Source organism: Scyliorhinus canicula, chromosome 7 (assembly GCF_902713615.1).
Source record: "Scyliorhinus canicula chromosome 7, sScyCan1.1, whole genome shotgun sequence".
Lineage (NCBI taxonomy): Eukaryota > Metazoa > Chordata > Chondrichthyes > Carcharhiniformes > Scyliorhinidae > Scyliorhinus > Scyliorhinus canicula.
The window spans coordinates 61560720-61573570 of record NC_052152.1 but is presented as its reverse complement, the minus strand read 5'-3'; the positions used below and the strand labels follow the sequence as shown (position 1 = coordinate 61573570).

General features: G+C 43.4%; 1 protein-coding gene across 5 annotated transcripts in view; it reads right to left on the bottom strand.

The window, feature by feature from the left end:
* Positions 1–12851, bottom strand: part of rpgra (retinitis pigmentosa GTPase regulator a) — a 92894-nt gene that overhangs the window by 28732 nt on the left and 51311 nt on the right. For all 5 annotated transcript variants that reach the window (XM_038802141.1, XM_038802138.1, XM_038802140.1 and 2 more), the window contains 3 exons: positions 10937–10999; positions 3461–3619; positions 163–312 (listed from right to left, as the gene is read on the bottom strand). In XM_038802141.1, coding sequence (XP_038658069.1) covers positions 163–312; positions 3461–3619; positions 10937–10999 — 372 coding nt within the window. The remainder of the gene's footprint in view (positions 1–162; positions 313–3460; positions 3620–10936; positions 11000–12851) is intronic.

Here is a 12851-nt window from a genome sequence, read left to right as displayed (position 1 = left end):
CTCCCCTCCCTTCCCCCCTCTTCTCCCTCTCCCCTCCCCCTCCCCCTTCCCCCTCCCCTCCCCCCTTCCCCTCCCCTCCCCTCCCGTTCCAAGTTCTTGCATGGATATGGCAAGATGAACTGGATAATCAGTTTAAAGCCCTGAATTTGCTGTTATTGATACCTGTTACAAAGGCAGAATGGTAGTATCCACAGGAAACCCAGCAGATTGGTTTTCCGACATCGACTTGATGTGGCACATTGGCATTGTTTTCGGTGTCAAGGCCAATTTGGCCCTCAGAATTGTCACCCCACATGAAGAGATTTCCATCCACTAAAAAGATGTTCAATAAAACAATTTAGAAATAAAGAGAAAACTTACAGAAGTTATTCCTCAACTTTAAATGAAATAGTATTCAGAACAAAAAATATACATACTTTTTATAGTAACACATTAAATATAATTCCACACTTGATCTATATTCAGGAATGAACAACATTAAGTAAGGAAACAATTATTGCAGTGAACAAATTACTTTACAGTGAAGGTTAGATCATTTAGACTTCTTAGGAATAGGAATTTTCCGGCCAAATGTTTAAGCATAAGCTTGTTGTATTGATCACTTGTTTGGATTGTGACAAAGGTTACCTAGATTTAAAATGCAAAAAGCAACCAAAAGGCTGAGCCGATTGTGGTATTGCATTCAGCATCTCACCAAGGATGCATTGGGCTTTGAAGAAAGTCGAGCAATAATAAAAAACGGGTGGTACCGAGGTGAAGGGATGAAGCTACGAAACTAAATAAACTCGAGTTTTATCCTCGGATAGAGGAAGTTGACCTCAGGTGTTAAAATATTGAAGTAAATTGACCAGATTAGAAACATCTCATCAAACTCGAACTAATTTGAACTAAACTTGTGAAAAGCAAATTTTGAGAATTTGAAATGGATGATTCCAAAAAGGCCATAGAAATAAAATCAATTGAAAAATTTGAAAAGGTATTAATTACTTGGGTATCTAAGGCTATTAACGGATGTAGAGAAAGGACAGCAGATTTCCTAACAGCATGACTCAGAAGGCCATGAATGCCAAATGCTCTAGTCTCATTCCGATGGTACAGATCTAAATCTCCAAATTATATGGGACGTGTAGCGCTAACCTAGACCATTTTATTTCATGAACCTAATTTTAAACATGAAATTCACGTGTGTTCTATTCTTTCACAACATCTTGGAACTTTTTTTTATATAAAGTATTTCCACAAATTCAACTCGAATCAATAGAAGAGTGACAGCAAACTTGATTTAAAAAGGTAACACAACTTTTCAAACATTACTGTCAATAGAAATCATATTCAATATCAATTAAAATCTTCTAAAGTGAATAGCACTAAAAATACTCGACGGAGCTATAACTGTAAAAACATCTCTGGACCAATGTACTGGAAACCTGTCTCTGAGAATTGGTCGTGGATTTGACAATGTGGTCTCAATAACTATTATCTGTAATGTCAAAATCCTCAAGTTACAGCTGTGAAGAACGTTTGATTGTTTCAAAAGACAGACGGTCTCTTTTCACAGATTGTTTAACACTGTGTTCACACCCAATGAGTTTAGTGTGTTGCAACACCAAAATCACTTTGACAATAATGTTGACTTGTAATCCAGGCAACAAGGTCCAAACTGACTTTGAAGAGAAGATGAATGAGAGCACCACCTCCACAGAATGTCAATCAAATTCATTCTGTATCTTGATCCGAGGACATAAGTACTTCACATCAATGCTATAATTGAACTGTGATTGCACTCTTCATTATGCATTATTATGGCCGATCTGAATGAAAATATCAGATTATTGCTGGGAACCTAACCCTAAAGTAAAAATTGATTTAAAACTGCCAAGTTTAGTTCAATAAAGACCTTTCAGTATTCACTGAAAGAGGAGACTTTTGGCTCCTCAGTCTCAAATTAATTGAGACCCAGGTTTCCAAGGTGAAACGACTGCAGTGATTAATTTCACCAAACGTCTTCTTCGGAGGGTTTCACAATGAATGAGCCTTCAGCGAGAAAATAGTAAGCTCAATTTCACAATTTTCAAATAATGCTTAAACTGGGAAAACTGTATCCTATCATTAAAATAGTAATAACTAAATAACAAAAATATAGCAGTATGAACGCATCCATTGGTGACAAGACAGGAAATAAACGGTTACGACTAATTTGTTTTGTTTGGTTGGAGAAGGTTGTAAGCAGTGAACCCTGGGCATTAGAACATAGAACAGTACAGCACAGAACAGGCCCTCCGGCCCTCGATGTTGTGCCGAAGTACTGTGTCCACATAGAATATTTGAACTTGGACATATGGAGCACAACACTGAAATTTGTTGGTATCACTGAAATAGGAAGTGTGAACTAATGCATTTTAATAAGAAAATTGATGAATGGGAGTAAAGGTTCAGTGGAAAGATGCTGAAACAGCTGATGGAGCAATGAGATTTATGGGTGAAGATACATATTTCCTTCAAAACATGACCAATTCCATTTTTATAAATTAAGAAACAGCACACAGAGTAAAGCGATTGTGCCTGCATTGTACATGCTATGGGCTAGACCACAGTTAGAGTACAGTGTGCAATTCTGCCTCTTCCCCCACCCCATTATAAAAATGGAATTAAAATGATAAGAGCACACACAACATAATATCACAAAGGTGATGTCACGGACAAGGAATTACAGTTATGATAGGAAATGGGACCAGCAGAGAAGTCAAGGGATTTGATAAAGCTTTTTTGTTTTAATCTTGTAGGTTTTTGATAGGATGAATAAGTAAATATTGTTCACCTAGTTCACTCCTTAGTGACAAGTAACCATCAATTTAAATTAGTCACAAGGAGATTGAGGAGAGAGGTTTGCATAAACATCGTCAGAGCATGAACTATATTGCCACAAGGCGTGGTTAGAGACAAATTACATATGTTAAGGAGAGAAATACATGGGGGCTGTGCGACAAAGCAAGATACTGGCAGTAGTTCTGGAAATCGAAACAGAATATTCCGGAAAAAGCTTCAGCCAAGTCTGGCAGCATCTGTGGAGAGAGACAGTCAGTTTCACATCAATTTAATCAGTACCTTAGTTTTGTCTAGCTCTAGCAAAAAGCCAGCAAAGACATGATGGGCCAATTTACATACTTGTGTACTGTGAGTCACCCGATTCTGTGAATTGTCTTATAATAGCACAGTATTGTTTCTCAGAGGGCAAGGAAAAAATTGCACATTTTATTGAGATTCATTTCAGATTTATAAATAATATGGTACTGAATGCAAGAGGACCTTTTCAGACATGATAAGGAACAAAAAGTAAAAGGTGTCATGAAAGGAAATGTTCTGAAGACACACAGGTAAACACCACAACCATGAAGTTGTACTGTCCAGAATTCAAATAGTAATTCACAATGAGCCTCAATACCGTTTTAAAATCCCTCACCAGTTAGAGCTGCTGAAATGTTTGATCCAGCTGCCAGACGTTTGATTTTTTGTTTATTTGTGAAGAACTCTATACGTTGAAATGTTGTTCTTTCTTCAGTATCTCCCAGGCCCAACTGCCCTTCACTGTTGTCACCAGTGGCATAAACAGTTCCTTGTTCTGTATAACAGATAGACTGGTCATTTCTTAAGCATATAGAACAGTACAGCACAGAACAGGCCCTTCGGCCCTCGATGTTGTGCCGAGCAATGATCACCCTACTCAAACGCACGTATCCACCCTATACCCGTAACCCAACAACCCCTCCACCCCCCACCCCACCTTACTTTTTAGGACACTACGTGCAATTTAGCATGGCCAATCCACCTAACCCGCACATCTTTGGACTGTGGGAGGAAACCGGAGCACCCGGAGGAAACCCACGCACACACAGGGAGGACGTGCAGACTCCACACAGACAGTGACCCAGCCGGGAATCGAACCTGGGACCCTGGAGCTGTGAAGCATTTATGCTAACCACCATGCTACCGTGCATGATCCTTTTAATTTCATCTCTATTTATGACCTTTCTTTACGTTCTTTAAGATAAACCATGGTTAGTAGTGGCTGAAAACATGGGAAGAAAGATTCAACTCACAAAATAATGGAATTGGGAAAGCAAAAAAAACAAGTTGTTTTTTTAAAAACCACAACTGAATTTCTATTCACTTATCCAAATATTGGAAAGCCATCTTTGAAAGGCAAGTAGTTGTTCCACCCAATTACAGCCAATCCTTTTGTTAAATTGAAATGCACAACACAAAGTTGGGCCAGGCCCAGACAAGACCACCAACTCTAAGTTAAGCTTCATAAGCTATGCAGTACAAAACACATTTAGTAAAACAAATTGAGAGAGATATTTTAATCTTAAACAGACAAGCTGATGCCATACCAGAAAGCCATGCATGTTCCTGATTTTTAAAAATAATAAGGCAAGCAGAAGCACTAAGAATTAATTTTCATGCTGGTCAATCTCCTGTAGCATTGTAAATCAAGGTCATGACTATTCTGCAGTACAAAAGAGTTAAGCTCAAGAGCCCTCAGTGAACCAGGGTAGACAGATGTAATTCAGTCTCCATTTTAAAAGCAGCGGGGTGCAATAACAGGATGACATGTTTATACAGGTAGTTCTATTATAAACGAGGACACAGAAATTTAAACAGAATTATATTGACAGTAAATGCATGTAGACACAGGATTTTAATACATTGCACAGGCAAAACATATTAGAATAGGCAAAACATATTAGGAATTTGGGCACAGGAAAGGAAAAAGAAAACACTGAAATAATAACATGATAAGACACGGTCAAGTAATTTAGACAGAAAGTATGAGCAGACAGATTTTAATAACGCATTCAGGGATATCCCATAGCACCAAAAACAGGATCATTCAAGTCAAAATGACAGAAAAGATTTTTGACATGGAAGTTTGGGGTGAAAAAGTTAATTGAAAGAGATGGTAGCATTAGTAAAAGGCAGCCTTGGCGAAAATATTTGAGGAGCTGAAGAAACGCCCAAGAAAAACACTTTTAAAGTGAGAATACTGTTTAAATAGGGTGCAGCTAGGCAGCTAACAATAGGCAAAGTCATATGTATATGCTTCAAAGGGAAACAAACCATAACTCAAATTAAATAGCACCATTAACATAGAAAAATCTGCCACGGTGGTATGATATGGTCAAGCCGCCATAGGCCCAGATGACCATAGTCTCACCCGCATCCTGTGACTGTGCCCCCTGGTTCTAGATTTTCCAGCCAGGGAAAAGATCCTCCCTGCATCAAGTCTGTCCAACTCTGTTGGAATTGTCTATGTTTCAATCAGACCTCCTCTCATCCTTCTAAACTCTAGTGAATACAGGCCCAGTCGAACCAATCTCCTTGGAAAACAGTCCCGCCAACCGCAGCGTCAGTCTAGTGAATCTCCACTGCACTCCCACTATGGCAAGTATATACTTTCTTGGGTAGGGAGACCAAAACGGCATACCATACTCCAGGTGGGGTCTCATCAAGGCCCTGTATAACTGCAGTAAGACATCTCTACTTGTAAACTTAAATCCTCTTGCAATGAAGGCCAACATACAATTCGCCTTCTTTTTTTTTAAATTACTTTATCTTAGTTACACAGCCAGGGCTCAGAGTGTGGACAGAGGCGAACCCCCAATCCAGCTCCTTGCCTGCTCCAAAAAACAATCCAAATTGAATCCAACTCATGGTCCCCATAAAGGAGACATACCCGATCAGAGCCAAAAGGCTCAATCTACGCTTGATCTTAGCCAAAAGGCCGAGAAGCGATACAATTCGCCTTCTTAATTGTTCGCCGCATCTGACTGCTCATTGCACCTGCCTCTCCACCTTCATTTACTAGTGTATAAAAACATCCAGATCCCTTTGTAAATCCACACTTCCCAAAATATCAGCATTTAAATAATACTCTTCCTTTCTGTCTTTCAGAACAAAGTACATAACTTCACATTTTGCCAAGTTGTACTGCATCTGCCATGTTTTTGTTTAATACTCTGGGATGTAGATTATCAGTCCCTGGTGATTTAATTTCCCCAGCACCATTTTCTTACTAATACTAATTTCCTTCAATTCCACTCTCTCACTAGACCCTTGCTTCACTAATATTTCTGGGAGATTATTCGTGCCCTCTTTTGCGAAGAAAAACCAACATATGTGTTCAACTCTTTTTCAATTTCTTTGTTCCTCATTATAACTTCCCCAGCTTCTGCCTGTAAGGGACCCAAGATTTGACATTCCTAATTTATTTTCTCTTCACATGTTTACAGAAGCTTTTATGGTCAGTTTCTATGTTCCCAGCAATTTTATACTTGTGCTCTATTTTCCCCTCTTGATCAAATATTTTGTCCAATTTTGTTGAATTCAAAAATGCTCCCAATCCTCAGATTTGCTGCTTTTTCTGACAATTTTATATGTATCCTCTTTGGATTTAATATTTTCCCTAATTTCTTTTTTAAGCCATGGTTGAATCACCTTTCCTTTTTTATTTTTGAATGAATAATTGCTGTAATTAATGCACACGTTCTTTAAATGTGAGCGCCTATCCACTGTCAACAGCTTCAGTAAGGTTCCCCAATCTATCCTTGCCATGCGAGTGTCTCACACCCATGGTGTTTCTTACCTCCATGCATACAGATTCTACATCATGATTTTCCAAGCCAATATCCTTCCTTACTATTGCATTGATTTCCTCCTTTACTAACAATGCTACCCCATCTTCTTTCCCTTTTTGTCTGTCCTTCCTCAATAATGAATATCCATGGATGTTCAGTACTCATTCTTGGTATGCCTGGAGTCATGTCTCTAATTTCAACTATATCATAACTGTTTATATCTATTTGCATTGTTAATTTATCTTCCTTATTGCGAATGCGCCATGCACTAAGACAAAGTATTTAGGCGTCTTTTTAACCATGTCAGTCATATTTGCTCTATTTCGCATTCAGGTCCCATTTGTTTTTTGCTCTCGTTTTCTCTGCCTTCCATTTTTGCTTCTTACATTTCTGTCTTTTGTTTCTATCCTTGTTTCTCCCTCCTCTGCCTCCCTGCTCAGGTTCCCATCCCCCTGCCATTCTAGTTTATACCCTCCCCGACAGCACTAGCAAACCCCCGAGGACATTGGGCCTGGTCCTGCCTGTACCAGTCTCACCGTCTCCGGAACCAGTCCCAATGACCCAGGAATCTGAATCCTTCCCTCCTACACCATTTCTCTAGCCATGTATTTATCTGGTGTACCCTGTTCTGTTTACTCTCACTAGCACGTGGCACTAGTAGTAATCCCGAGATTACTTTTGTGGTCCTACTTTTCATTTACATCCTAATTCCCTATAACCTGCTTACAGGACCTCATTCCCTTTTTTACCTATATCGTTGGCACCGAGGGTCGATGCAGATTCAAATAGGCCACACAGCCTCCTTCTGCACTGCAGGAATCTATGAGATTGACGATCTATGATAATGACTTATATCATGACTACTGGCTGGTCACCCTCCCCCCTCAGAATGCCCTGCAGCTGAAAATGTAAAAGTAAACAATTTAAATGAAAAAAGTCTCCAAGAGCAGAGACTTACAATCCTCCGCCAGCATTCTTGCAGGCGGCGGAGTGGGGAGATTGGTGACCTTCCCGCCACCCTCCTGACCACATGCAATCTTTCTGCAATTTTACATGAGTGGGCAACACCTAGAGCCACCTTTGCCCAGTTAAGGCTCTTGCGTAGAACTGCTTCTTGCACAGCCTCATTTTTGAGACTGGTGGGAGTAATTCAGGGGAAGCCTAACAGATCAGCCTGATTGGGCCTTGGGCTGGAAAAGGGTTGCCTCACTCAAGGGCTTCCTTTCTACATCGGATGCCCTCTTCCACAGATCCAGGTCCAGGTCCAACCCCCCCTCCACCCTTACCCCAAACACCAAGACTGTTCCTTTCACCCTTGGTCTTTTCATCAAGAACCCACTCCTTCTCCCCATTCCCTCGCTCCCTGTCATTTGACGTATTTACCGAAACTTAGAATCTGGGGACTAGCTACTGCTGCCACTGCTAAAATCAATCAGATTGTTCGGCAGCTCTGAGATGGAACTTCTGCTCGCATGAGGGGTGGATGTTCTATCTCCAGTCAATTAACACTCCTCGCAATGCTAAATGGCTGTGGGGTTGCTGTGATCATCAAGGATGCATTACTAGGTTTCCTAGGTCAATTCTTCAGGTGACAGCGCTACCAAGAAAATGCTTATTAATATCCTTGTGCTATCTTTATCAAAGAACAAAGTGGTGGAAGATCTGTGGAAGGAGGTTAAAAATTAGCCCCACTCAATACATGCAGTGTCTATATTGTATCATTAGCGAATGCCAAGGGCAAATCTTAATATGAATGTAGATATTCAGAAGTTATAATGGCAAAAACTGACAAAGCATGAGAAACATATAATCAAGCAATATAGATACGATAAACATGCAGGTTTGATAATATAGATATTGGGGAACTTGGGGAGCAGCATTGGCTAGAAACTACTGTTTCATTTCAGTATAGGCTGAAGAACTTGGATGTACAAACCTTTTTTTATAAAATGTTTTTTATTGAGTTTTCATATTTTATATCCAACAAATTACAAATTATTAGAGAGAAAAAAAAAGAAAAAAAAAGACGCAAAAATTAACATGTATATTTACAGGTAAGCATCTTCACAATAACAACTGTGGCCGCCCCCTTTAGCCGGCATACATATTTTACATTCCCCAATATGGCCGAGGCGCATGTTTATAGGCAATTATTTACAGTTTGGTTTTGGGCCTTAGCTAGCCATCAAACCCCCATAACGAACCTGTAGCACCCCCCCCCCCCCCCCCCCCCCCCCCCCCCCGGCCACCTTCCCCCGATTCCCGTCCATTTTCCCCTGATTCTTGGCCACCCGACTATTCTTCCTCTTGTACGTTGGCCACAAACAGGTCCGGAACAATTGCATGAATGGCTCCCACGTTCTGTGGAAGCCGTCGTCTGACCCTCAGATGGCGAATTCGATTTTCTCCATTTGGAGAGATTCCGAGAGGTCGGACAGCCAGTCTGCAGCTCTGGGCGGTGCTGCTGACCGCCAGCCAAACAGGATTCTACGGCGGGCGATCAGGGAGGCAAAGGCAAGGGCGTCCGCCCTCCTCCCCAGGAATAGATCTGGCTGGTCTGAAACCCCGAAGACCGCCACTATCGGGCATGGCTCCACCCTCACCCCCACCACTTTGGACATAGCATCGAAGAAGGCTGTCCAGTACTCCACAAGTCTGGGGCAAGATCAGAACATGTGGGCGTGGTTGGCCGGGTCTCTTTGGCACCGTTCACATCTGTCCTCCACCTCCAGGAAGAACCTATTCATACGGTTTCTTCTTAAGTGGGCTCTATGTTCCACTTTTAGTTGCATCAGGCTGAGTCTTGCACACGTGGAGGTGGAGTTGACCCTATGCAGTGCTTCGCTCCAGAGTCCCCACCCTATCTCAATCCCCAGGTCGTCCTCCCATTTCATTCTTGTTGCGTCCAGTACGGTGTCGTCCCTTTCTACCAGTCGGTCATACATGTCGCTACAGTTCCCTTTCTCTAGGATACTTGCGTCCAGTAGGTCTTCCAGTAGTGTCTGTCGTGGTGGTTGTGGGTACGTCCTTGTCTCCTTTCGTAGGAAGTTTTTGAGCTGCAGGTACCGTAGCTCGTTCCCCCCGGCTAGCTGAAATTTCTCTGTCAGTTCGTCCAGTGTTGCGATCCTGTCGTCCGTGTATAGGTCCCTGACTGTCAGTGTCCCCCCCCCGTCCTGCCTCCACCTTTTGAAGGTGGCGTCAGTCAGTGCTGGTGCAAACCTATGGTTGTTGCAGATGGGAGCCTTGTCCGACATTTTGGTCAGGCCAAATTGCTGCCGCAGTTGGTTCCAGGATTGGAGGGTGGCTGTCACCACTGGGCTGCTGGAGTGTTTTTTGGGTGGGGATGGGAGTGCTGCCGTGGCGAGGGCCCGGAGGGAGGTCCCCATGCAGGAGGCCTCCTCCGCACGCACCCACTCGGCTTCTGGCTCCTGGATCCATCCCCTTACTCGCTTGGCTGTTGCCGCCCAGTGGTAGAATTGTAGATTCGGGAGGGCTAGCCCACCCCTGGATTTTGTTTTTTGTAGGACCTTCTTTGGGATCCTAGCATTTTTACCCCCCCCCCCCCCCCCCCCCCATACGAACGCCATGATAAGTTTGTCCAGCACTTTGAAAAAGGACTTGGGGATGTAGATCGGAATGGATCTAAACAGGAAGAGGAACCTGGGCAGTACGTTCATTTTGATCATCTGGACTCTCCCCGCGAGGGAGAGTGGGAGTGTGTTCCATCTTGGCAGGTCCTTTTTTACTTCCTCCGTCAGGCTGGTGAGGTTCCATTTGTGGATCCCTTTCCAGTCATGGGCTATTTGGATCCCCAGGTAGCGGAATTTGTGTCGGGCTTGTTTGAACGGCAGCCCCTTTAGTGCTGCCCCCCCTTGCGGGTGTACTGGGAAGATCTCGCTTTTGCTCATGTTGAGTTTGTAGCCTGAGAAGGCTCCAAACTCTTTCAGGAGCGCGATGATTCCGTCCATGCTGCTTTGTGGGTCCGAGATGTAGAGGAGCAGATCATCTGCATAGAGTGAGACTCTGTGCTTTGGATGTACAAAACTGAGATGTTGCAGCCCCACTCTATTAGGACGTTGCAATTACAGTATGACAAGTTAATACAGGCAGTTTCTATTACAAATGTCAGTCTGAATTTATACGTGAAAAAATTATCAATAAAGTAGACAGGAAGTGAATATTATTGAATTAATAATATATTTCCTCTTCATTTGTAATCTAAACCAAATCTTATTACAATTTGAAACATCTATACTCATAATAATATATTTGAAAAGCCAGCATCACCTGGCCCATCATACCTGTGCAAACTAATGTGTGATTTCTCCCACAGGCAACGAGTTTCACTTTCTCTGATTTCAGCGCTGAAACAGAACACATATTTAATACAAAATCCTGTTCTCATCTTCAAACTGCAATCTATATTGTTCATAAGTAAATAATTTTGCTCCAACGGGGCAGTTTATTTTCTTTGCGTTAAGCTTTAACACAAACACATTACAATTTTGCAAATGAGAAATAAATCGCACTCAAACTATTATTGCTCCGTTTCTAACAATTTAATAGCGTTACTATCATATTTCTCGTATAGGCATGTTTCAAGAGATTCATGGTATTATTTACAATACCAATCAATTTTTAAAAATGATTTCACAGGATGTGGGTGTCATAGCCTAGGCCAGCATTTTTATTACCCATCCCAAATTGCGTTTGACAAGATGGTGGCGAGCTGCCTTTTTGAAGCGCTGCAGTCCATGTAAGTAAACCTACAGTGCTGTTAGAGAAGGAATTGCAGGATTTTGACCCAACAACAATGAAGGAATGGCAATATAATTCTAAATTAGGATGCTGTATAGGTTGGAGGGGAACTTACAGGTGGTGGTGTTCCCAAGCATCTGCTGCTCTCGTCCTAGGTGGTAGAGGTCAGAGGTTTGGAAGGTGCTGCCAAAGGAGCCTTGGCAAGTTGCTGCAGTGCCTCTTATAGATGGTGCACACTGCTGCCACTGTGCATCAGCAGTGGAGGGAGTGGATGTTGGATTTTGAAAGTGGTGGTTGGGGTGTCAATCAAGTTTATTTGTCCTGGACTTCCGGTTGCGGCTATGTGGAGCTAAGCCGCATGTTCGGCAGCTCCCGCTATTTAGGGACTTTTGGGCCGATTTGAGGGCCCCAAATGGCGCTGTTTAACGCATCCCGGTGGGGGAAGGTGTCTGGAGGAGCTTTCCCCACAATTGATGGTGCTCACCCGGAGTGGGACGAAGGAAGAAGCTGCAGCAGCTCCCCAAAAAAAACGGGGGAAGAAGAACAAAATGGCGGCCGGCGGAACACCCGAGGACTGGTGGAAGTGGGCGCAGGAGCAGCAAGCCTCTCTCCTGCATTGTTTTGCGGAGCTGAAGGCTGAGTTGCTGGACTCCATGAATGCAACTACAAACAAGCTGCTTGGGACCCAGGCGGCCCAGGAGGTGTCTATTCGGGAGTTGCAGCAGCAGGCCGTTGAAAGGGAGGAGGAGGCCGTGGTCCTCGTGGGGAAAGTGGAGTTGCACGAGGCACTTCATAAAAAGTGGCAAGACCGCTTGGAGGAGCTGGACGTTTGCACGAGGCGAAAGAATTTGAGGATCCTGGGCCTGGCGGAGGGGCTGGAGGGGTCGGATCTCCCGGTGTACGTGACTACGATGCTGAACTCGTTGATGGGAGCGGGGTCCTTCCATTTGCCACTGGAGCTTGAGGGAGCTCACAGAGTGATGGCCAGGAGGCCCAAGGCAAATGAGCCCCCGAGGGCGGTGCTGGTGCGGTTCCACCGATTCAGTGACCGGGAGTGTGTGCTGCGCTGGGCCAAGAAAGAGAGGAGCAGTAAATGGGAGAATTCGGTAGTGAGGATCTACCAGGACTGGAGTGCGGAGGTGGCTAAGCGGCGGGCCGGGTTCAACCGGACGAAGGCGGTGCTTCATGCCAAGCAGGTCAGGTTTGGAATGTTGCAGCCTGCGTGCCAGTGGGTGACATACAAGGACCGGCACCATTACTTCGAGTCCCCGGAGGAGGCGTGGGCCTTTGTACAGGCGGAGAAGCTGGACTCGAACTAGGGTCTGGGGACATACTATGGCCGTTGCTGTTTTCGCTGTTGCTGTTTTTTCAACTTTTTTAACTTCGACATGTCTGTTATGTATGCTGGGTTTTTTCTTTTTGCTCTGTTTACGGGTGGGTTTGTCTGTTGGGTATGGT